Source organism: Haemaphysalis longicornis, unplaced genomic scaffold (assembly GCF_048455015.1).
Source record: "Haemaphysalis longicornis isolate Haplotype H1 unplaced genomic scaffold, Haemaphysalis longicornis Haplotype H1 scaffold_1, whole genome shotgun sequence".
Lineage (NCBI taxonomy): Eukaryota > Metazoa > Arthropoda > Arachnida > Ixodida > Ixodidae > Haemaphysalis > Haemaphysalis longicornis.
The window spans coordinates 298,648,157-298,674,332 of record NW_027526203.1 but is presented as its reverse complement, the minus strand read 5'-3'; the positions used below and the strand labels follow the sequence as shown (position 1 = coordinate 298,674,332).

The window sequence follows — 26,176 nt, the reverse complement described above, 5'->3', positions numbered from 1 at the left end:
AGAAAATTTGCGATAAGGATTATGAACTCCCTTTTATAACCAAAGAATTTTTAAGTTTTGAGGTTTTAAATTTTGAGGTTATAAGCTAATTTGCCTATCATACAAAGAGTACTGAATCTTTCCCCACTCTATTTACAGGAATACCCAAGTTCAAGAGGAAGCTTTATCCTGTGTTATATATTGGAACCCCTTAAATGTACCAACACACACAATAATCTTCAGCCCATTCAAACAAAATCTGATATGATAAAAAAAATTAAAATTCTCTAAACGGTGGTTGTGAAATAAACCGATGAACTAATTTTTTCTGTTTTCAGGCACACAAGTGAATAAAACTTTGAACACACAGTCTTCATTAAATGCCAAGCTGATGCCGCTCTCGTAAGCGGTGCAGATGAGTGCCGCTCTCGTAAGCGGTGCAGATGACAATTTTTAATGCAACCCGCCATCGCATCATTAACTCCTTTCTCATGTAAGCCACCATGGTCGGGACTTGGGGACAATTTTGTGCAACGGTAACAAGCTATCACTCGAGCTACCTGCACCGGCCTGGGCCACTTCGCGGCCGTGGCCGCCGCCAGCACAGCGACCGTGCGGCTAGCTCAGTGGGCTTTTCGTGCCTCCGGCGCGTTTTCGCAACCAATGGTAATAAACAGTAATAGAAACAGAGTGCCTGGAATCGCTGTAGAACTTTGGTAACGGTCAGCTGCACCATGAGCTGACGAAATCACGGCGCCTCCGCCGCCAATGATCGGGTCGTTCGTTCTCGAGAGCAGAAGCTCCGCCCTCCGGCCCTCCGATTGGAGCGGCGAGCCGGGCGAGCCAGCGAAAAACGCTGGCAGTGCGGAAGCGGCAAACACAAACTCGTGACGTGTTTGGATGTTGTTTATTTACACGATATCCTCGGGATGTCGATTGCGCGTGGTCCTCTGCTGGTTGCTCGGTTGCGTTTCGCACACTTTATACCGTATTTACTCGCGTAATCCTCGCACTCGCGTAATCCTCGCACCCCTAATGTGAGCCACCAAAACTTGGATTTTTTGGTTCCTCGCATAATCCTCGCACCCCCAACTTTGCAGCGGCGAAAGTTGCCTGCTCACGAAACCCGCATGGTGCACGCGCTCTCCAACGCGCGCCCTCCCCCGCCGCCTCTCCGTTCGGCGGAGAGCGCTGTGTATCCAAGGCCATCCAGGCGCCCTAATAACCTGCATGGCTACTCCTAGTGTCACTAAATAAGGTAAAAAAAAAACCTTATTTAGTGACACTAGCTACTCCCTAACAGGCGCCCTAACACGCTGCTCACACTGTTCTTGAGCCGGTGTCGTGTGCGCGCAACTAGACGGCGTTCGCGCAGCCCGCTGTCGTGTCGTCGTCGTGGTCCCGTCGTTCAGCAGCAGCAGTCAGTGAGTCACTCGCGTCAACGGTGGATAGCTCGCTGCCCTTTTGAGAACTTTTTGATCTTTTTGTTTTGTGCTTGGTGCCGCTTTCAAATTGAAAGCGGCACCCGCGATCGAGTACGCGATCGAACACGGCAACCGCGCCGCAGGCAGGCACTTCGGCGTCACCGACTTCAACCTGCGTTACTGGGGTAGGGCACGCACATGACGACGACGAGATAGGGCGTGCGCCAGAAAGCAAAGGCGGCAATTTCATGATCGCTGATCGACGGGAGACTGTTTACGTTGCAAATAATAAAATAAAAAGAAATAGCTGCTGTTGGCAACACTGAGCTTACATGTACAAAAAACGACTGCTACATTTAGCGGGATTGGCAGGAGGCAGATTGGCAACACTGTGCACCAGATTTTTTTTTTTTCCCCGCATAATTCTCGCACCCCTAACTTAGCATTGACTTTTCCGAAAAAAAAAAAGTGCGAGGATTATGCGAGTAAATACGGTAATTGATTTTAAATATGTTCTAGGCTGTATTCGCCGCTGATATTTTGCAGATGATGTATATGTGTTCCCACCAATCTATCTCCGCAGTTATCTCGCCTTCAAAATTTTGTGTCAGTGCCCCTTTAAATAACGGTGCTGTCATAGTAAATGCAAAATGAAGCACCTCAAAAGATAGGTGGCCCGTTTGGCTTGAAAACGTATCGGCTATAGTAGTGTCATGCAACACGTCTCACAAAGTTTTTGCAATACCAACAAGATACGTTGTACAAGGTTCCATGCTGCGCATGATGATTATTCACACTGAACTGCAATCGGTGCGCTGAAGGTGACACAAAAACCCTGATCCATAAGAATGAAAAGCCCCAGCCCAAGGTTGTGACAGATCTACAGGGATGTTGAAGAGGTAGTGTTACCTTTCCAAAGTGTCCTCGTCCCAGCACACTAATAAATTCGAAGTGGTCAATTGTCAGAGATCCTTGTGTGCTGCAAAAAAGAAAAAGCCAGCCATATAAAACAAGTTTAAAGAACACGCACCACTGTAAGTTAGGAAGTTGATGCTCTCATATGCTCCTAAATGCTGAAATTTTTTAAAAAGGCTTCGTGAACATGTCCTGCAAGGAGGACTGAATCAGCTGTGATCAGGACAAACCAGCTGAGGGCTTATACCGCAATATTCAGGAACATTCAGCAGTGCGGTGCTTTGACGGGGGGAGCGACAAATTAAAATTTATTTTGTGCCTTTTGCGGCATGACATGGATCCAAACAGAGGCAGTAAACGTAGTTTTTAGATTGCAGGGTGTCTACCGAGAATTCCCCGAGCGACACAGAAATTTGTTTTAGGTCAAAATGGGCTGACACTAGGTCACCAGATGCTGCGCTCTCAAAATGTTATAAAATAAAAAATGACAACGTAGTTTGAAAGTTAACGAGTAACTTTTTTTTATTTAAAAAGAAAACAACGGAGTGGTTAGTAAAATTAACAGCGAATAAAATATTGAAAAAAAAAGGTAAAACTGTGCTGCCATGTTCTCAGCTCACGCGCAATGCCTCAGTGCTGTATTTCACTGCTTCAAAGAGTTTATTTTGGTTTGGATGAGGGACACCTGCATCTCAGCACTAGCCAACACTTTTTGAGCTCAAGCTCCTTCAAACTGGCGGCGACACGTTTCCTTTTCTGTTCATTCCTCAGTGTGTCGGCTCATTCTTTTCTCGTCCTCTCCAGCTCTTCCTTCCACCGCGCGTTTATTGCACGCACCATTTGAAGCATCCTCTTGGTTGGCTGCACACCGGTATAACTAGGGGTGTGCGAATACCGAATAGTGGCTCTCAAAATAAAAACTGAATATCGATTATTATTATTATTATTATTATTTCTTACAGGCCTCGATTTTCCCAGGTTTTTGTGCAGAAACAGAAGCTACGTCGCGTGTTTGGGAGTCAGATGTTCTCTTTACGACTCAAAGAACAAACTTGAAACTTTCATTTGTTGCAGTCCAGTCACCGAACCACTATGAGACTGTACTTCAGGTATACGGAGCGGGCACGATATGAAATTGAAGAACAACTTACACATAGCACAACCGGCACTAGAATGGCTGTACTGCAACAATAGGCAACGACTAGATGGTGCCTCTGAACTCCTAAGCGAGCACTTTCCAGGCACGAATAATAATGGTACAAAAACACAGCCCAACTAAAATCACGAACCACGATAAGGCCCTTATTCGGAAGCACATGGCAACCGTGATGCGTGAACGATACGTTGCAGGAAAAAATCCTCGCACTGCATTCGCCATGCACGAGCCTGCGCTATTCCGTGTAAGGAATTTGCTACGGTACCATGATAATCAGGGAACACAATGCGACAGGATATGCTGCAGAGGGATTGCTTCCACTGACCGCTGATCAATTTGCGTGCTGACTGCCTATCGGTTTAACAAAGGAGTAGTAAAACAAAACAAAACAAAAACAACGAAACAACAACAATAAGCATACACCAAAATCCAGAACTTCTTGTTTTTAAATTAAGGCACTGTGAAAAACAACAAAAACGGCAGCAACTACTTTACCAGAAGCTCCATAACATCTAAACATCCGGTCGTAGAATTCAGAATGGCAGCCAGAGTCGACGGCATGGAATAAAGATCTTATCAATGCAATCGCAAATTATTCCGTGCTGCATAATAAAATTTACGGCCTCTACAGCGCGATTTGAATGGAGCTTGCTGAGTACACGGAAAATGAGCTGACGGTGTAGCAGCAGTGCGTGAGCCTATCTTGTTAACGTCCTGCGTAGGAAAAATCGTGGAGCATATCATCCTTGTTTGCCTCCAGCGTTACTTAGACGATCAGGACCTCATACCAGGCTCTATGTTTGGCTTCAGACTCCACCTCATCACCCAAGACATCCTCCTGCAGATTAAAGAACAAGTCATGACCTCAGCCACCCGACACTCCCCCACGGCGATGCTGGCATTGGACTTCAAGGGTACTTTTGACAATGTGCCCACCAAGTCATTTTGGCCCACCTGCAAGAGCTCCAACTCACACCCCATTAACCTGGCGATCAGAGGCACTCTACAAGGAGCAGTACTCTCCCCAATACTATTCAATACTGCTCTAATCAAACTGCCACAATGCCTTGCGGATCTTCCAAGCATCAAGCATGCACTCTATGCTGACGATGTGGCAGTCTGGGCGGGCACAGGTTCGTTCGTGGGGGGACATAGAAGCTCGCCTTCAAGAAGCAGCGGAAGTGGTCACTGAGAACGCCACATACTGCTAACTCCCTTGCTCCTGGTGGTCCACAAACAGGAAGACCCAAGCAGGGCCCACCCCCACCGGTTGAAATACACCTCGAGGCTACACTATTCGCCCGACTCCTCAAATCAAGATTCCTGGGATGGTCTTCCAGCAAGATAAGCAAACTCCACCCTCATAACTTGGCTAAAGCATATTACGGGCCAGGTGTCGCATACACTGCACAGAATCATCATGAAGAGGCACAGCTTTGGAGAGAATGCGGCGCTACGTCTCGTGCAAGCCTTCATTATTTCCAGCCTCACCTATGCAGTCCCATATGCTCAAAGCGTCAACACCACGACCGTCTTTATAGATAGAGACCTGCCCATGCGCACCGATTCCGCATGCCGAATTTGTTATTGCTTGTTTGATTTTTTTAAAGTTTTTTATGATACCACTGCACCGGCTGGCGCTGCACTTAATTAATCCCCATTTCTCTGCTGTATACGCGTTTGCTCGGCCTGCCATGGTTGTTATTTTGTCTTTCTCTTGGTGTGTTGTGGTCCGTCTTTGCCGATTCACACTGGGGGAGGTAAACACCTTCTCTTGGCTCGACGGCGTGCTCAATTAAGAGTCTAAAACTGTTACTTGGCTAGGATAGTGAAAGCACGCACCCGGCCGCCATCTACCAACGCGCACCCACCCAGATATCGTCCGTAAATCAGATTCAGTGCATTTTGCTATAATATGGAACAGAAAAAATAAACAAAAAGAAGCACTTTGCATGCACTGTTTCATATAGTGCATCAGAATAAGAAGGAACACTCAGCACGTGGTCGATTCCCATTGGCTTACGACGCATAGCACGAGTATATATAATTAAAAAAAAAAAAAAAGACAGTGCGTCAGGAATTTCTTGTGCAGCCTTGGTTGGCCTTCAGCTTATGTGGAGACAGTATAACAGCAGACTGAATAGTCATTCTTGAAAAAGTGGCTGCAGTGAGTCTGATGCCGAATTGTAGGTTATAGTCGACTTGGGCAGGAGGCTCGGCAACAAACCCAGTTATCACAAAGAAGACTTTCACAAAAGAACATGCCAAAATATCCACCAATACGTTTGCATCACGTTTTCAGTGAACGTATCGTACACGATAGTATTTGTTGCATACAGCTGAGCAAGCCCGAAAGGCGCACGGTAAAGGCAATTTGTTTTTACTAGGTCCCAATTGCTTTGGTAAGGGGACAGTGGCCCAAAGAGTTACCCCAAAGGTAACGGTGGTTCTCACCACAAGCACTGACCGGGAATGGCTGCCATACCAAAGTTTGCCATTTCTTGGGCTTGTAAGCCACCCTGCCGGAGCTTCTACAAACATCATGCTTCAGTTATGGTGAAAATGCCACAGTCGCTGAAAAGGTTGCTGTTGATAAGTGCTCCTTTTGCCGGAAAAACATTGTTTTTCCGCAAGAATGACGGCGCTTCCATGGGCAGAATGGCCCTGTTGGGGTGTTTATACAGATTTGAGCCTTCCCTGTGAAAGTTGCCCGTGCATAGACAAGCTTCAGGTTAAAAGAAAGCTCCTCGATATTAGGCAAAAGTCCACAAAGTTTCTGCATGTTTAAATGAACGAAAATAAAGTATTCCAGCTGAGCAGGCGAATATGGTAGAAGTGTGGTTTACTTGTGTAGTTGACGTTTGCATGACTAAGAAACGGTTCCAGACTCAACCGCGAATTCTTGTTGCTGGCCAGTATTATAGTTTGTGATTGGTAGAATCGGCATTTTTTTTTTTGTACGACCATTACTTTTTATACAAGCATTGGCAGGCCCCACTGTGAGTGAAGTGAAGCTGGTGTGTTCAGGGATTAAACTTAGCCCCACCTGGTAAAGCGTGCCGTCCCAACATGGCCATTTTTTGACACGTCAGCTCCCATTGTCGCCGGCTGCAATAGGCAGATCGCTATCTATAAAGCTGGCCGTGGTCAAAACAATAATCCAGAGATCATAGAAGCGCACACTCTGCCTTCCCACAAATACATCCAGGTTGCTGCTGCTTTAACTCGGTATTCATAATACATTGTCTCAACTAGTTGAAGGAAATCTCCTACACCAATACCAATAGCTCTCCCACCAAGGCTGGCCGCTGGGTCCGCTCAGAATTGGGAATAAATACGGCGGTAATGCACTCCCTCACCAGAGCAGGATTGGCCACCCTGGTGTAGTAACGGCCACAACCTCCCATGAATACGCCAATTAACCCTCGGCCCTCAGTCCCCAGCGGCTGCGAAGCAACTGACCACGGCGGCGGTCAGACCTGTGACGCAGCAGAGGGTGCTAAAAATCCCTGGATCCGGACAGGCCGCCAATGGAATCTGAACCTGGCAACGTTTAACGCGCGAACCTTATCTAGCGAAGCAAGTCTCGAGGTGTTGTTCGAGGAATTAGAGGGCATTAAATGGGATGTAATAGGGCTTAGCGAGGTTAGGAGGGCAGGCGAAGCCTTTACGGTCCTGAAAAATGTACACGTCCTATGTTACCGTGGTCTAGAGGACAGAAGAGAGCTGGGAGTGGGATTTCTAGTCAATAAAAGCATAGCTGGCAACATAGACGAATACTATAGCATTAACGAAAGGGCAGCAGGTCTTGTAATTAGGCTCAATAAGAGGTTCAAGCTCAAGGTGGTGCAGGGCTACGCGCCCACATCCAGCCACGACGACCAAGTAGTGGAACGCTTCTATGAAGATGTGGAATCGGCAATGGCCAAAGTAAAAACACAGTATACCGTAGTTATGGGGGACTTCAATGCTAAAGTAGGCAAGAGTCAGGCTGGAGACAAAGCAGTTGGGAACTATGGTCTTGGCTGTAGAAATAGCAGGGGGGACCTACTAGTTGAGTTTGCAGAACGGAATAACCTACGCATAATGAATACCTTCTTCTGTAAACGGGAGAGTTGGAAGTGGACCTGGAGGAGCCTGAATGGGGAGCACAAAAATGAAATAGACTTCATATTATGCGATAACCCTGGCGTCGTGCAGGATGTGGAAGTGCTCGGAAGGGTAAGGTGTAGTGACCACCGTATGGTAAGATCTCGAATTAGGCTAGATTTGAGGAGGGACCGCAACAAGCTAGTACGAAAGAAGCCGATAAATGAGCTAACAGTAAGACGTAAAGTAGAAGAATTCAGGATCGCGCTGCAGAACCGATATTCCGCTCTTCACGAGGAAGCCGAGCTTACGACACAGGAAGCCAGCGACAACCTTACACGCATTATCACGGAGTGTGCAGTAGAAGTCGGGGGCACTATGGCTAGACTCCTGAGGATACTGGTAAACTTTCACAGGAGACGAAAGATCTAATCAGGAAACAGCAAACCATGACAATCTCTACCGCAGCTGACAGAATAGAACTAGCGGAGCTCTCGAAGTTAATCAATAAGCGTAAGACAGCTGACATACGAAAGTATAATATGGATAGGATCGAATACGCTGTAAAGAACGGAGGTAGCCTGAAAGCACTGAAGAGACATCTTGGCGTGGGGAAAAATCAGATGTATGCACTTAAGGGGGGACACTCCTCTTAAAACTGTTTCTTTTAATTTTTATGTAAACTATGTGAAACTTGTCAGTCTTGCTGCTTTTCCTCCACTTATTTCAAATATGGAATTATTTTTTTTGTTGGTCAATTAGGTGCTGAGATAATTAGAGGTAATTAACCATTTTTGGAGGAAAAATAGACAAAACTGTGTTGGTCAGAAAACTGTCATTTTTACATTTTCCAACACTATGAACACTGGTGAGTGCAATGAGACAATCAGTTTTTTGATGCGTCGCTTAGAACTAATTTTACAGCTCATTAAACTTCAGTGTTTGAAGTTGGCACTCAAAATGGCTCCTTGCCAGTGTTGCCAGCAAGGTTTAATGAGCTGTAAAATTAGTTCCAAGCGATGCATCAAAAAACTGATTGTCTTATTGCACTCACTAAGGTTCATAGTGTTGGAAAATGTAAAGATGACAGTTTTCTGACCAAAAACAGTTTTGTCTATTGTTCCTCCAAAAATGGTTAATTACCTCTAATTATCTCGGGACCTAATTGACCAACAAAAAAATAATTCCATATTTGAAATCAGTGGAGGATAAGCAGCAAGACTGACAAGTTTCACAGAGTTTACTCAAAAATTAAAAAAGTTTTTTTAAGAGCAGTGTCCCCCCTTAAGGATAAGCAAGGCAATGTCATCACAAATAGGGATAAAATAACCACAGTGGTCGAGGAGTTCTATAGGGATCTGTACAGTAGCCGGGACATCCAGGATAATGCCGAAAGAGACAGTAGTTCAGAGGAGATAGACATCCCACCAGTAACGACCGAAGAAGTAAGGAAGGCTTTGAAAGAAATGAAAGGGGGCAAAGCACCTGGTGCGGATCAGATAACAGCAGACCTCTTGAAGGATGGCGGAGAAATTGTACTTGAAAAACTGGCAAACCTGTATACGCAATGCCTAATGACCGCAATGGTACCGGAACCTTGGAAGAACGCGAACATCATCCTAATCCATAAGAAAGGCGACATGAAGGACTTGAAAAATTACAGGCCGATCAGCTTACTGTCAGTCGTCTACAAGGTATTTACCAAGGTAATCGCCAACCGAATTTCTGGAACCTTAGATTTCAGTCAACCTAAAGAACAAGCCGGGTTCCGTAAAGGTTATTCAACAATGGACCATATTCACACGATCAATCAGGTGATAGAGAAGTGCGCTGAGTATACTGAACCCCTATATATAGCCTTCATAGATTATGAGAAAGCATTTGACTCGGTCGAAACCCTAGCAGTCATTCAGGCATTACGGAACCAGGGGGTAGATGAGCATTATGTAAGAATACTAGAAGATATCTACAATGGGTCTACAGCTACCATCATCCTCCACAGGGAGAGCAGTAAAATACCTATAAGGAAGGGTGTCAGACAAGGAGACACAATCTCTCCAATGTTATTCACAGCATGTTTACAAGAAGTATTCAGAACATTGGATTGGGAACAGGTGGGAGTAAGGGTTAATGGAGAATACTTCAGTAACCTCAGATTTGCTGATGACGTTGCCTTGCTAAGTAACTCGGGGGACGAATTGCAAAGCATGCTTTCCGCACTGGGCGAACAGAGTAGAACCGTGGGCCTGAAAATTAATATGCAGAAAACTAAAGTAATGATCAATAACTTCGGGACAGCACAGCGGTTTGAGATAGGTGGCGAGGCAGTGGAAGTGGTAAGCAAATATATCTACTTAGGCCAAGTTGTGACCCCAGATCCCAACCATGAGGCAGAGATAATTAGAAGGATCAGAATGGGGTGGGGTGCATATGGCAGACATTCTCAGATAATGAATAGCAGACTACCATTGTCGCCGAAGAAGAAAGTGTATGACAGCTGCATCTTACCGGTACTCACCTACGGGGCAGAAACTTGGAGGCTCACTAAGAGGGTTCAACTTAAATTGAGAACGACTCAGCGGGCAATGGAGCGGAAAATCATAGGTGTAACATTAAGGGACAAGAAGAGAGTGGAGTGGGTCAGGGAGCAAACTGGTGTTAAGGACATATTAGTAGAAATTAAGAAGAAGAAATGGACGTGGGCAGGGCATGTAATGCGAAGGCAAGATAAACGCTGGTCATTAAGGGTAACAGAGTGGATCCCTAGAGAAGGCAAGCGTTGCAGGGGGCGGCAGAAAGTTAGATGGGCAGATGAGATCAAGAAGTTTGCGGGGATAAATTGGTCACAGTTGGCACAGGACCGAGGTAATTGGAGAATAATGGGAGAGGCCTTTGCCCTGCAGTGGGCGTAGATAGGCTGGTGGTGGTGATGATGATGATGATGACGGCAGGCTACATAGATCCACTTATAGAGCCCCTCCTCCGACCCATTCAAGAGCTCATTCAAGTGCAACACGTGGTGTGTAAGATGCACCCTGAACACCAAAGCGGGCGGCGTAAGGCTCGCACGGAGGCCGTTTTGTGACAGTGTAGTCATGGTGTTGATGTGGTCTTTACAGATGCAGCGACATACCTCTCCTGTCCAGCATTCGCCTTGGCAGTAAGCCCCGCCCAAGGAGGACAGACTATCACTACCTCTATCTCTATCAAAACTCTCTCGCCAGCTTTAAGCTGAAGAGGCGGCAATCGCCCTTGCCATCTTCCCTACCCAGGCTACTACTGTGGTGAATAGGCCTGCCGGCACTTCCAGGCAAAACGGTTTATCCTGCAGCCCACGCAATGTTACTCCGCCACCCCCCGCAGTGACAAACCCAGATTGTATGGACTACAGCCCATGTGATTTGGAACGAGGCGGTGCATGATCTTGCGCGAGAAATGACACGCCGCACAAGGAGCGAAGGAAATGCCGCATCGCACAGATAGACTCGCCTCATGACACACAGAAATGACCCAACATCTACGTCTGGCTCGATGCGCCTCTACTCCACTCCACCCACACCTATCTATCGAGCATGCACAACACTACCGTGCCTTGCAAACGAACACCTTTCCCCCCCCTCCTCCTCCTCCTTTAAACTCTCCTAGCTGTCCCTTCGGCCCCCTGTTGCACATGGTTGGTCGATGCGCCTCCCACCCTCTCCCCCAACCGAATCCTTTCAACTCTCCCGAGCTCTGGAGGTGTGCTTTGTCCAGCTCATGCCTGTCCGAGGAGCTTCGGCTGGTGGAGTGGGCTGTAGCGGCTCGCAAGGCATATGGTCCTGGACTGAGGACTCCACCTCCTGAAGACTCCGTTGAAACTTTCCCCAAAAAATAAAGATCCTCCTCATCCTCATCCTAGGCTAGTTCCCTCAAATAAAATGAGGATGGATGTTACCTTCACGGTCTGCCCTTAACGCCTCAGGGCTTGAGAGAGAGGGCTCATTTTGAGCAGGAAGCAGTGGCTCACCTTTCAACGGCAGGTACTGTGGTTACAGGTGTTATCAGCGGTATCTCTCCTGGCTTGCTAGCTTCCTCCTCTTCATCAGGAGCCAGTTCCACTATTGGCTCAGGGCTTGGGGAGTGGCGAATGGTAACCGTGTTAGAAGCGGGCTGTGCCTTTTGCTCTACGGCCGCAGGTGATGCCTCTTGCTGTAAGAAGTCGAATTCCCCAAGTGCGGACTGCAAACAAAATTTTCCATTTGCTGCAGCTATGTACACAATGAGTTTCTCTTGCCTGTGCTACCAGAAACATCTCATTGTGCAAGTAATATAGCTACAATTATATACAGTAGAATCTCAAGGGGCGGCAAAAATATTCGGTATCACCCGAAAATTCGTATCATCAGAAAACAAGAAAAAATGGAATAGTGCCGCGCATGTGAGAGGCGGCGGCAACATGGCGTCGGCTCTTGCCGTGCAGAGGTGCAAGTAGCTTCAGCGGCCGCTTCTAACCTTTTGTTAAAACCCAGCTGAAGGTGCAAGCCAAACTGCTCATGCGGGAAAGGAGCTGACAATTTGGGAGAAAACTGCACCATAAAATATCATCTGTGCCAAATATCCGCCGCGGAGGTGGCCCAGCGAGCTGCGGCGAGCGCTTCGAAATTGCCACCATGAGGCACACGTCTCCCCATTGGCGCAAGTCGTGAGGCTCATTCCACTGCCGTTCGCGGCAACCGAGGCAGAGGCTGGCGCTGGGGTGCCGGGCTGATCGTCAACGCGGGCGTCAAAAGAATGCACGCTCATCGCGGACGCCACGCGCGCACACGAACTCGATGAACTTAAGCGTGAACCACATGGAGCGTTTTGCACGTGATTTCGTCCCCGCGTCAGATTCTACCTCGCTCAGAAAATGACGCGCGACGCGCGCGGCAGTGGCAAGCCTGCCGAGAAAGCCTGCCACTTGCGCCAATAGGAAGGCGCGCTCTTCATGGCGGAAAGCCGGTCGTAGTTTGAAAGCACTCCGGTCTTGGTTTGAAAGTTAGCCTGCCGGCAAGCCTGCTGACTTGCGCCAATGCGAAGGCGCGCTCTTCATGGCAGAAAGCCGATCGTAGTTTGAAAGCGCTCCGGACAGCCCGCTGGCCCCGCTGGAGATGTTTAGGCTTACCACGGTGGCGGATATTTGATTGGCACTTTCCCTAGCCGTGCGGACAATGCTTTATAGCGCCGTTTTCGTACACATCATCAGATCCATTACTGTACAAGCAACTTAATTTGTTCCTTAAGTGGCATCTTAAAGAGCGGTCAGAAGCAGTCAGTCGAGCTACCCGCACCATTTGGCGGCCGGTGACGCCGCCATGTTGCCGCTGCCTGCCACGCTGCGCGCACCATGCGGGTGGTATTTGCGGCGGCGTCAGCGTGCCTGTAGCGTGCGCGGCTCGTTTTTGTGAGCAGAAAACGCTCCATGCGGTTTACGCTTTCAACATAATCGACGCACAAGTGGCGCAGGCAACATGGCAAGGCGACAACAGGGTAGCTAGAGCGCAGAGCATAGAGGGAAGCGAGGAATGCGGAGAAGGCAAAATGGCGAGCGTATTCACCGTCAGAAATGAGAGGGAACGCTTGATTGCCGTGGTTCATTCAAAAAGTATAATACAAAAAAGGAAGCTAAAGGCACCTGAACTGCAGCCAGCGGAAACGTAAGGTACAGAGAGAAGAGATTGTAGCAGGAGATAAAAGAAGGGAGGGAGAAAGAACAGGCGTCGAGAGGGCGAAACGTTCTGTTCGTTCGGAGCAGCACCTCTCCTGCCGCTATTGTAAACACCGCACAATGAGGATTACCGTCAGCGGGGGAGACTAATGCTTTTGTGCCCGTGCGCAACCAAGGCCGCACGGCCGCACCCACACTCCCGTCCACACCGCGGTCGTCTGCTCGCGGCTCGCGTGTTCGTACTATCACCCGCAACGGAGTGATAAATGCGTACGGATCATCCGAATTTTTTTACATTGCATACAATGCATTTTGGCCGGGGAATTTTGAAAATTCGTATCACAACGAAATTCGTATCAACCGAATTCGTATCACCGAGATTCCACTGTAGCAGGAAAACCAGCAGATGAAACCGAGATTATCATGGATAAATTCATTGACCAGATTCTTGAAGTATGTGGCATCAAAGAGTTCTTAGTTTTCTTTGGGATTTCTTTGGCTGTAATACAAATTTTGAAAGTAGGTCAGCTGATAAACTTTTGTATAAGCAGGTCTACATACCCGATCATCTAAATAGGAATTCGTTTTCACAATAGTAGCTTCAACAAGACCAACTAGAAGATGGTTGTTAAAAGTGGTGAAGATAGATCTGAATACATGCACACAATGGAATGGGTGCACCACGCCCTCAGTGCCTTTCTTTGTTCGGTGCCATGTAGAATTTAAAGGAGTACTGACACGAAAATTTTATGATCCCTTTTTATTGCTTTTATCGATGCTTAATGGTCTGGCGAACCCTACACAGCACTTTAAATACTTCAGCGCACGATAATTACATCAAGCGGCCTGAAAATCGTTTCAATTTCCCGCACGTTCAGCCCGAAAGGCGCATATGACAGAATCCCGGCATGACTTCACCGCTTTGTGCAGACGTCAAAACACAGCGGAGGCCGGTGAAGGCGTTGTTTCAAGCGCGCCGCCGCCGGAGCTGAACTGCTGAGCTACCTGAAGGTGCTAGGTCTACCATCGCGGCGGAAATTCGATGACCGCCTTCAATAAAAGTCCTAATGGTGACTTCTACTGCGATTCCGGGCTATATTATCGCTTCCTTTCCAGTGTGTGTGGAACTTTATTTTTGCCAACAGTGCCTTTCTGGGCAGCGGTTATGCCTGTAGCTCTGGCTACGTGCACCCGTTTGTGAATGCTCCAGCGCCCAGTCGCCGCTCACGGGGCCGCGTGTGTGAAGTGACATCACGAGTTTTTGACGAGCGGTGTCCGCGTCACATCTTTTGGCTACCACGGGATGATGTCACACCGCTAATGTCCATTTGCTCAGCGCTGCTCTGCGTGCTGTTCCGTCAGCACGATAAATGAGATCCAATTAAAGTATGTTCTTTGCATCGCAGGCCACTCATATTTCAGCCAGGGTATTCTGTTGAGCAAAGGAAGTGAACTGTGCAATAATATTAACGCCTAAAATTGGTGTCAGTACTCCTTTAACAGGGTATCAGAGGACAGGTAGAGCTGTTGCAAGGCGCAAAAGCACCTTCCATATTTCCACACAACGTATGGGTTTTTACACTCAGGGTTACCTGAACTTCCACCTCCAGTGAGGTTTGAAGTGGTGACAGCTGATCCAAGGCATCAGCTTCATTGCTTTCATCTTCAAAGGTGAGCTTGGTGACCACCAGACTGTCCAACTCAGGGGATGTGGCAACAGGTGCTGCAACGACAACAAATATATACACATGCCGCATTTTATACATTATAAGCACCCTCCCTCACTTCACTACAGATTACAGTCGGCGTTCCAACATGAATGTGCTTTGAATCTTTCAAATCTAACACTGAAAAAGAGGGAGGTGCTGAGAATTGAGAAAACCCTGTGCCTACATTGGCAAACACTCTACTGCCTTCACCAGGCCAATTCCAGCAATGAGACACTGCATTTGAGCCACTCTTTTGGGCTGGCTTGTACTTATTGGGTCCTTTTCTGTTATCTGTCTGGCAACATGTGGATTGTGGTTACCAGCGACCACGGCTGAGACAACGGATGCGAAGTGCTCGGGGGCAAGTAGAGCACCACCACATTATGAGTGAAATTAAGAATATATCTACTGACGCCACCGACGAGAATCCAGGTTTAAATATGGCAGACGATGCACGCTGGTGTTTTTATTTTCTGAGAGACGCAAGCACAAAGTGCATCTGCAGGCACAGTGGCCACGGTCATGGCGGTTTTCACTGAATACCACCTATAGAAAGAACACATTAAAAAAGTAAAAGCCCATGCATGTTTCCCAAGATTCTAGTCTTCAGGCAGACAAATCACGTTTTTCGAGTGCTCAATACGTCGGTTCTCTAAGGTAAGTACGGAAATTTACCACTCACATGGGTATGGTATGCTAACCCTTTCAGGGTCAATGACGTACATGTACGTCATTGCTTGTATGTTTTAAAGGTGTGCCTTTTTCGATCATTTCTCTCGCTTGGCATGTGCTGCCACACTGCGGAAATACAAGAAATTTCTTTCTCGCGCCGATGGCTCTTTTCTTTTTTTTATGCTTCACTACAGCGGTGTGCGGGCTATCGCTTGCGCATCCCGTCACTAAGAGCACACAGCGGCTAGTTTTAGTTTCGTCCTCTGGGCATTTCCCGCTTTTTTTGTGTTACTGATGAATAAACCAAGTTTATGTAACAACACAATTTTTTTGCCACTTTATGGTCACCCTAAAAAAAATTATGACAATTTTTTCTCGAAATAGAGTTGACAATTTTTTCTTGAAATATAGTTGCCCAAAGAATTTAAATCAGCAATTAAAAAAAAATTGATCCTGGGGGTTTGTTGCATTTGGCAAAAAAAATTTGACCCTGAAAGGGTTAATTAACAGACCTGCTACCAGCATGCATGGCTGTCCCCAATGCTCACTCAGTTCTATGTTGTCTTGCTTTCCTGAAAGCATGTGGGTGAACAGATGAGTTAGATTGATTGAATGAATGATTGATTGATTACGAGGTTTACCGCGCCGACGGTACACAGGTGATGAGGCGCGCCATAGTGGAGGGCTCCGGATTAATTTTGACCACCCGGGGATCTTTAACATGCGCCGAAAGCTCAAACACACGGACGATTTGGCTTTTCGCCTCCATCAGAAAAGTGGCTGCTGCGGCAGGGAATCGAACCCACATCCTCGGGCTTAGCAAATAGACGAGTTAGCATACCGTGTAATTCTTAAATTAAATCTAAAAAAAAACGCTAAAGCAGTACTTATATTACAACCTCAATGTGCTCCTCGTCATTAATGTGAAAGCATGATGTGCCCCACAAGGCGAAGTGAACAATGGATAACTCCAAAATTCCTCATGCTTTCAAAAAGAGCAAGAGCAAGAGCAAGAGCAAGAGCGAGAGCGAGAGAGAGAGAGAGAGAGAGAGAGAGAGAGAGAGAGAGAGAGAGAGAGAGAGAGAGAGAGAGAGAGAGAGAGAGAGAGAGAGAGAGAGAGAGAGAGAGAGATCACTGGCCGTATTCCCAGTCCGTCCTCCACTCCACGCGTTGAGCTTCTCACCTGCAGCCAGAAGTGCTTCAGGTGGGCTGACTGTCGTCACCTGGTCAGCGCACCCAGGGGGCATAGCACGCTTCATCAAGCGACCCCAGGTAGCCACGTTGATGTTCATTTGTGTTGGCCTCAGAAAGTTCTTCCCTGCAAAGCACCGCCCAGTCAGGCACAGCTCTACCGGGACAACAAGACAGTGTTCCAAACAAAAGAGGCCGTTACAGCTCACACTTGTATGAGGGAAACAAAAAATAACAATGTGGCTGTGAAGGAAACGGGTCATGCAGGCTTACTGAGAACTTTCTTGATGAAACCTGCAGAACAAGAATGCGGCAGGACCACCTAAAAGTTAGCCAGTCACTCAACTGGAATGAAATATTGCAAAAGTTGCTGTGGCTTTATGCACTGAAAATACCCGCACGGCTGTGTGGGCACTGTAAGGGTACATCAAAAATAGAGCGATGCACATCGCACTTAACTGATGTACGCACATGCACTAAAGTGAATAACCAAAATTAAAATTAGTCCAAGAATTGCAGTGAATTTATCAAATCCTAATTTGAGACCCCAGCTCAACACCTCACTTTCATTCACCTCCATTTAAGTTTTCCCGGTTTCTTGTCCACAAGTATCCCAACTGACAATTTACATGTACAGATCTTGCTAGCATCCCACTTTGTCACATTCTCATGAATAAAAGCGGGCTGGCTTTTTGAGCGATTTATGAGCGTCACTTGAAGGACATTTATAACTAAGTAATCTTGACTGAATAGCAGTTTTCTGAAATATACTGGATAAAGCTAACATTTAATTATCAAATGTGTGAGCTTTTGAGGGTCATTACCGCGTCTGGTATGGCTTTACTCACACCAGAATTTAGCAAAAACAAATGAACACGTGCCATTAGTCATAGCAATGACAAGGCTAACATTAGCATTCACACGCATTTCCGAGCCTCAATCTAAAGAAGCAGATAAACAAAACTTTCATTCAGACAGCTGAACACTAGAAAGTCGGGTAATATATTCAACCAATATTTTTATAAAAAAATTCCTTATTGCAAATGCCAGGTGTAGAACAAGACACCACACCAAAATGGCACCTGCTATCGTCTGTCACCACGAAAGGAGGAAAATATTTTCTTCCTACCATGCCTTCTGAGAGTTCTACTTCTTTCATGTCAGGCTACAGAGATGCTTGAACTAAGAAAGCAGCATAGTAACGAGTTTGGGTTTGGGCTAGTTGGTATTCGTAATCCATGGCTTCGTGTAAAGCACAAAAAAAAAAAAAAAATCCGGCCAAGGACACAGGGAGGCCGTCGTTTCCCTGTGTTCTGGTCAGTTTTTTTGCGCTACACAAAGCCTAGTGATGGTGTCATTGTAACCGCACACAAGAACATGAGAAAACTCCATTCCAATAGGGCAATTAATGTGGAACTTTAAAGACATTTTACTACAACTCGGATTTTCCACAAAACCGCGTTCATATTCCGGCAATGTAACACAACATTTTAGCAGTTACAGCACCGGGTTTACATGGCTGGTGCATGTCTGGTACTGTGGAAACAAACAGAGTTGGCAGAAAACGGTGGCTTCTCTTCAAAGCACTTACTGCCCCCTGGCGCAGATAAAGCTTTTGTAGCTGAGCTTCAATTTTTTTTTTGCCTTTTGGCAGTTTGCCAGTACAGTTAAACCTGGATTTAACAAACCTCTATGTAACGAATCCTGGACTTAACGAAGTTTTTCAATTCCCCATTTCCACCTTCATTGAGGCCCACGTGTGTGTGGCCTCTATGTAACGAAGGAGTTGCGACGGTTAACCTTGATGTAACAAATTCGCTACACTGATGAGTCAAGGTTTCTTGCCCTTTTTCTGAAAAATCGGCTGGCTAAATGCACTAATTTAACGAATTTCGCCCATACCGCAACCTCTCGTGCGTTTCCACGCGTGAGTGCGGTGTCGGTTAGGTGTTAGGCCTGCCTGTCGGCGTGTAGTTGCGTGTGTCCCCTGATATCTGTGGTATGGATTCGTGGATGATTTCTGCTGCCTGAATACAAAAAGATTTGTCTTTTCAAAACAAGCTCGCAATTTTAAATGCCGTCTCCGCCGGTGAGAAAGAAGAACGTCACCGCCCAGCACAGGGTCCCAGCTAGCATCCCCTCAACAATTTTGACTGCAGAAAAGAGCATGAAGTTTGCGAAAAGGTGCCCTTTTAGCATAAGTTTGCTTCTCGAAACGCATTAAGGCACCGAAAAGTATCAAAAAGCAAAAGTGATACTTAGTTACGTTTGTGAATTCGGGGGTCGTGTAGTAGCAGCAAGCCCAAATCACGCAGTTTTTCAGTGTGAAATATATCCTTGAACAAGTGCGCGTTCAGAATTACTGATGCCTAGCATTTTGGTTTTGTTTCTGCTTCATTCCCGCGAGCTTTAACTCGAAACCTGCATGTAACGAAAACATGAATGTAACGAGAAAATGCGAATTTTTGTCAACTTCGTTATATCCAGGTTCAACTGTAGTGGCACCGTTGTGCCATTTAAGCCAAAGAAAATCTCAAATGCAGACTTTAAGCAGTGCAGAACCGATAAAGCATAGCTAACCTTTGTGAACGAAGAGCTTTCGCTGGCGCTGAAGACGTGGCTTTCGAGAGATCATGGGGTTCAGGAACTTAATCTGTATTAGGAGAGAAAATGCGTCAAGATACATGTACACACTTGCACTGACAGGCACTTAAAATTATGCACAAGCATGCATATGCAAATAAAATAGAAAGGCAATTTCTTGCCACGGCTGTGTGTGTGTGTGTGTGTGTGTGTGTGTGTGTGTGTGTGTGTGTGTGTGTGTGTGTGTGTGTGTGAGAGAGAGAGAGAGAGAGAGAGAGAGAGAGAGAGAGAGAGAGAGAGAGAGAGAGAGAGAGAGAGAGAGAGAGAGAGAGAGAGAGAGAGAGAGAGAGAGAGAGACTTGGCCAACAGGTGAGAAAATATGACAGCCCTTGCATAGTTTATTCACAATCCAAGCAGCTCAACCTTTATTTACACGAACGAGTAGGATGGTGTAATTTCTTTGCCTTTTGCATGCATCCATTTTTTTTGCCTCATCCTGGAGCAGTTGATTACTATAGCAATGTGCCTTGCTCACTTTTTTTTTTTGCATGGTTAAAGGTGCACTGAGCAGCTTTTAGATTTCTTGAAAGCAAATTTGAATAAAACAAGGCAACCACTATAACACTTTTAGAGCTAATGATACTGTGTTTCCCATAGCAATGACCTCTGGGTGTCTATGCTGAAAGAATACCTGGTTTTTAACATTCACACGCATGTTGCTGATCTTGAAACGGAACTCCCAGGATGTTAGGACTGGGTTTTAATGCAAAAACATTTTTCTGGGTATAACCCTAAGATGGGTAATTGCAAAATGAAAGTATCTGGCAACCGGTGCTGCACAAATCAGTTTACACACCCAGACAGCAGCCATAGGCATGTAAACATTACCAAACTGGCAGCCTCACCTAAAGACCAAAGACAGTTCACTGTCTTGGCATACAAGTGCACAATGAAATATTTACAAGGGTGAACCCGTGAGCTATGGTTACTTCTTCCTGCTAGCAATGTATAGAACAACCAGAGGCAAGAATGCGAGATTACTCTTAGGTGACTAGGGATCAACAAACCAGACATCGGCTTTACTCTTGCCCTGCAAGCCAATAACATTGTAGTTTGTTTCTACGTTTTCTGTGCAATGGCACCACCACAAGGCTGTCTTGCTCGATACTCATAACATTTTCCTCGACATCAGGTGTGCACACAAACAAAAAAAGGGAGGGGGGCAAGAGAACCGAAAAAAAAAAAAAAAAAAAAGATTACCAGACTTTATTTTTCAACAAATCAAACGTTGAACAAATGCGATTCGGCTATGAAGGGCCTGATCTGTCAAAATAAAGGTTCTTCAGCCTACAGTGCTCCTGTAAGATAACCGCCATGCCAATGGCAAATGGGTCTTGTCTCAAATGGTGACTGGCATCAACCATAAGTACACCGAAAAGAAAGGCGGGGGAGGGGGGGACAAGAGTTGTACTCTAAATCACATTGCTAACAGAAAGAAGTGTGACATCACCTTAACTCTGTCCCTCGTAACCTAAACCTATGCTACATTAGCCCACACAGAAAATAAATACTAAAAAAGGTGACAGGGCAACATTTACATAATTTTCTTCAAGGTGAGATAGAAAACCTCTCAACAGTAATGGTCAACAAAAAATGTGGGATGCAAAACTATAAAAAAATGTGGGACTGTAGGGCAAAAGATGCCCTCTCCCATAAATGAACTTGCACAGACCTCGGCAAAGAGAAGCCCCTTTGGCTCCAGATGAAGGGCCATGCCATGTCTGTCGTCATCGATGAACTCTTCCAGACGAAGAAACTTCACAGCACACATGCCGCGCCAATCCTTCCAATAGATCTGGATCTCAAGTTCTCGAGACTGCGCACCCATATAGAGAACAAGGATTGCATTCAGGTGCCAAAACTGTGGCCCCCACTCCACAGACAGTCAATCCTGACAAGTTTTCTATACATTATTTTTTGCAGATCCAATACAGAATAATTACAGGTGTGCGTGTAACAAACCATACATCACAGTGCACCAAAACAAATGATATAAGCACAAATCAAGACTTCAAACGAGTACTAAATGTACGGTCATGGTCAAACGTAAAGCAAACAAGAAAATGTGAACCAGCACAAGCAGAATCCAGGAATAAAACTTGCAAAACCGCAACAGGGTTTGGAAGATAATTAGGAAGTGTTGTTTCAGTTAACTATGCAGTTACTGGACCTCACTGAAAGGAATCGTGCAGTTTGTGCATTCCGGCTGATATTTTTTGTGCAATTTTGTGCCAGTTCCCTATTCCACCTAGTTTCTGTACTGTCACATTTCAAAAAGCGAGTTGCATGCAGATCCCTCAGCAGTATCGGAATCACAGCAATAGATAACCAAGTTCCATGGGGGCTTTACATGGTGGTCCCCCTGGGCTGAACTGCAGTGGAGGGCTGTGGATGAATAAAGACCACCTGTGGTTCTTCACTGCGCACAGAAATCTTGTATACACTACTGGTTTTGTTTTTCATTCATCACAAAAATTCTGGCAGAACCAACAACTGCTCACCTGATGTGGAGAGCGTTCTTCCCATTGTGCAACAGATTTGTTCTGCACGGTTTGAAGGTCAAATTGCCTTACTGACTTAGATGATCCACTCCCCCCACTGCTTCTCAGTTTCAAGGTCAAATTGCGGCCTTGCACACTCCGAGAGCCAACAGCTGTTAGCCTGTTAGCGCTCCCGGCTATAAAACACTACTGCAATTGCACCTGCTTCAAAGGATATCTGACGAACAGGTTGTTTGGACTGCCAGCAGCCATATGCCATGGATATTTTGAAGCTGCTAGGCCATCAGCCATTTTGCTGGTACATGGAATGCTGTCTTCTAGTGATACTCTGGAGAAATGCTTTCCTCAATCCGTTCCACTGCACTTGCTCCCTGGGAACTGGATGTCACCAAGGTTGTGGCGGAACCCAACAAGGCCGTCCAAAAGCAAGCAGTGGTTCCATCCATAATGCTACCACTAATGGGTGGGAACTGAATGGAATAAACGGAGGGAGGAAAAATATCTTCCAGAATCTGACCCCTGGCTTGGTAAAACATGTTTCCGGCTTTCAATCTCGGTAAAGTTTTGCCGCATGTGAAAGCTGGTTCGCTGAATCGCCCATTTATTTGGAATGACCACTACCCAATCCCTCAATACGAGATTTCACAGTACCAAAGAACTCACCCGATCAAGGGCAATGCTGAACCTTTGGTCCCACGCTTGTTGACTGCATGGCTTATAAGTAGTTTGACCCACATTTACGTTGTCTAGCTTCAAAACCGCCATGATTTCATCTGCAAGATACACATGCACATACGCTGTACAAATTGTAGGCACCATTTGGTGGCAGGCACAGGAAAGGGAAAAATGCCAAGAGGTCAATTCATGGGTGACCGTTCCGGCAAACTATGATTCTAGAGTAGCTAGTCATGAATCACACGAAAACCTGCTTCGATATAATGGCTACGAAGACTTCAGACTTTCTTGGGTGATGTTTGCGAAGTTCCCTAAAACTTAACAGTGCCAAACACAGCCAGATGCCCAAATCTGCCCCAATTATAGCTGAGGATAAAAATACCTGAGGATAAACCTTATAACCACCAGCCTGTCAAATGTAGAGAAAATTTAAGAAAAGCCAGAACTAGCTTGAAAAGCAAGACCAGACACAAAACGGTTCCTTGTTAGATGTGTGTTTTATAATGCGGAACTTTCCCCCAGTAGGACAAGAACAGGCCTCGGCTAATTATGGCCCGCTACCCTGGAGAAAGCAAGAAACATGGACTCACTAGACGTCTCCTCCTTGATGCTGTAGGAGCGCGAGGAGTTGCGCCCAGAGAAACCCCGGCCGGTGGCCCGGACCAGGCTGCTGCGCAAGTCAGCCCCCAGCCCGGCCACTTGGGCTCGAGGCAACCGGCCCGGCACATCTTCCAACAGGCCCTGGCAACCCATCAGCCTGCAAGCCAGCATGTTCCAGGAGGCATTGGAGGGAAACCCTTTGCACAGCATCCGTGTACAGCCTTTCTTCGGTAATGACAGCAAACCAAGGTTGCTAGGACATCAAGGGTAGTACACTCCAGAGCATGGCGAGCTCTAATTGTAACAATATCAAGCTGGTCTTGTTTAGAGAACGCGATAAATGCCTGAAGCTAAAATCTGTTTGGACGTACTTTGCACGACGACTGCGACTTCAAATGAACTTTCTCAAAAGGTTGTGAGCTCAATTACTGGTCATAGTGAGGCTGTGACGGGTGCAAGTGCGACCGGAGTTAAATGCCAACAGCACTTAAAATTTCAACCACTTGAAAACCTTATTTTTGTATAGTCTGCCTAAAAAGACTGCGAGATACAAAATATGACAGCTGAAATACGCGTATCCGCAGCACAAACGACCATCAAAAACTGGAGATTTTGAAAGCGAAATTGCGGACAATGTGGCCATTATGGCCCGACTGAAGTGACGTCAGGCGATCGAGTGAGGGCACGCGGCCGGCCGGCCAGAGCCAACCTGCGCGCAACGCTTCACCCTTGCTGCAGCCCTAGGAGAAACGCGCCCAGCGGAGCCCTACCAGTTTTCCTGGCTGGCCGTAGGAATAAGCGCAGGGTCGGCCGCAATGTCACTTCCGCTTCATGGCTGTTTGCGCGACCCGCCGGCAGGTGCAGCGTCGCTCGCGGCGGAGCTATTTTAAACGCTTATTACTAATTAACAACGCATTTCGCGGCACTACCACTCATGTCCCAGTTGGTTTGGTGGTACGTACTGTACGTTCAAAGTAAATCTGGTCGAGGTGAAATCTGAGTGCAGTTGGCCTTTGAGACACAAAAATGCCTGTGTGCCCCAGATTTCGTCACATCTTTAAGCACTACAGGTGGCAAGCTACGCACACGAATAACTTGTTTTCCCATTCTATGATTTCAAGAGCTCCTATGCAAAATGACACGTATGGCTACGCACGTGTGGCTTCCCGATTTCCACAACCTTTTCGTGCTATAAAAATGTGCATATCCCATTCAAAGGTTCAGATTAATATCAACAAGCCAGGGTCCCCGTACACTATTTGTACAAAACACAGCCTTTTTTGTGTACATGGCCCAAATCTAAAAAATACAATGTTAACATTTTCGTGACCGCGCCTATTCCCATCGATAGTAAGCTATTGATGAATACAAGTTCAAATTTTGGCTTTCTCCGAGCGCTACTGGACCACTCACACCATCCAAATGGTAAAGGAGGAAGTATTTTATCAGTTTCGCTTTCGAGTTTCGTTTTTCTGCCGCGTGGGGGATTTTTATTTGTCCTTCGCGGCCGGGGGAGACGAGTTCACGTGGCTTCAGTTATGGCGTTGCCGCCGCTCGCTGATGCTTCGCATGAACGGCGAATTTCTACGGATTCTGATATGTAACTGAGCTTGAATCTATACACGATGGTAGCAGCAGAGACACGGAAGATGACTTCGATTCGGCAGACTTTTCTACGGTTAGCGAAAGTGCATCAAATCGCCCCGGACCATCAACAGGTGTGCGCCCTTGAGTTTCGATTTCTTCTCCAGTCGCTCTATCGCGGGCGCGCGTTGTTGTAAACAGATCCGGCCCTGTTCTAAAGGCCACAGCTCTTATCTGCAGGGTGACGAATTCATTCGGGAGAGACCATTTCGCGCCGACTGCACAGAGTCGAGTTTTCTCCACAAAGACGGCCCAGAGTTAACCTAGGCGTAGCGCTCCACTACGGAGCAGCGCGCGGCTGTTCGTGTTTATATATATATTTTTGTATATAAATAACTTTTGTACCTACACTGCTCATCTTTGCAGTATTATTCTATAAGCATTTTATGTTCAAAGTGTATATTTCAAATTGTTTTTATGTCTACCATGTGCAAAGTAGCATTGAGGTTATCAATTTTTTTTGTTACTTTTTGTGTTTTTACGTTTGAAATTATTACTGTTGGAACGGCCCATTCTTCCTCTATCATATCATAACCTACACTTTAGCATCCATCATTTCCTGCGGCAAAAAAAAAAAAAAATCCTGGACTACCCAAAAACAATTTGTAGGCACTAGTGTATATATAATTGTATGTATGTAAACAACTTTTTTACTTACAGAGTTCATTTGTGCAGTATTATTTTATAAGGCCCTTATGTTGAAATTGTATATTTCAAATTTTTTTTTGTGTACCCTGTGCAAAGTGGCATTGATGTTTTCATCAGTTTTTTTTGTTACTTTTTTTGCTGTTAATTTTTTATACAATATGTAATAAATCTGCTGTTTGAAATTATTACTGTTGGAAAGCCCCATTCTTCCTCTATCATTTCATGACTTAGACTTTAGCATCAATCATTTTCTATTGCAAGAAAAATATTTCCTGGACCACCCAAAAATAGCCGGTAGGCACTAGTGTTTATATAATTATATGTATGTAAAAAACTTTTGCACTTCCAGAGCTCAGTTTTGCAGTATTACTTTATAATGCCCTTATGTTCAAATTGTATATTTCAAAATTTTTTGTGTGTACCCTGTGTAAAGTGGCATTGATGTTTTCATTATTTTGTTTTTCTTTGTTGCTTTTTCGGTTTTATTAATTTTTAAATAAAATTTGTACTAAATCTGTTGTTTGAAATTATTACTGTTAGAAAGCCCTATTTCTCTATCATTTCGTATCTTACACTTCAGCCTTGTCTGTGGCAAGAAAAAAATATTTCCTGGAACACCCCAAAACAGCCAATTTTTCGACGGT

General features: G+C 45.9%; 1 protein-coding gene across 1 annotated transcript in view; it reads right to left on the bottom strand.

The window, feature by feature from the left end:
* Positions 1-26,176, bottom strand: part of Pkn (serine/threonine-protein kinase N) — a 78,298-nt gene that overhangs the window by 23,735 nt on the left and 28,387 nt on the right. Inside the window, exons 6-13 of the mRNA XM_077680426.1 lie at positions 23,231-23,397; positions 22,629-22,738; positions 21,137-21,280; positions 19,402-19,474; positions 16,814-16,948; positions 14,842-14,972; positions 11,570-11,781; positions 2,313-2,382 (exon numbers count right to left, since the gene is read on the bottom strand). Coding sequence (XP_077536552.1) covers positions 2,313-2,382; positions 11,570-11,781; positions 14,842-14,972; positions 16,814-16,948; positions 19,402-19,474; positions 21,137-21,280; positions 22,629-22,738; positions 23,231-23,397 — 1,042 coding nt within the window. The remainder of the gene's footprint in view (positions 1-2,312; positions 2,383-11,569; positions 11,782-14,841; positions 14,973-16,813; positions 16,949-19,401; positions 19,475-21,136; positions 21,281-22,628; positions 22,739-23,230; positions 23,398-26,176) is intronic.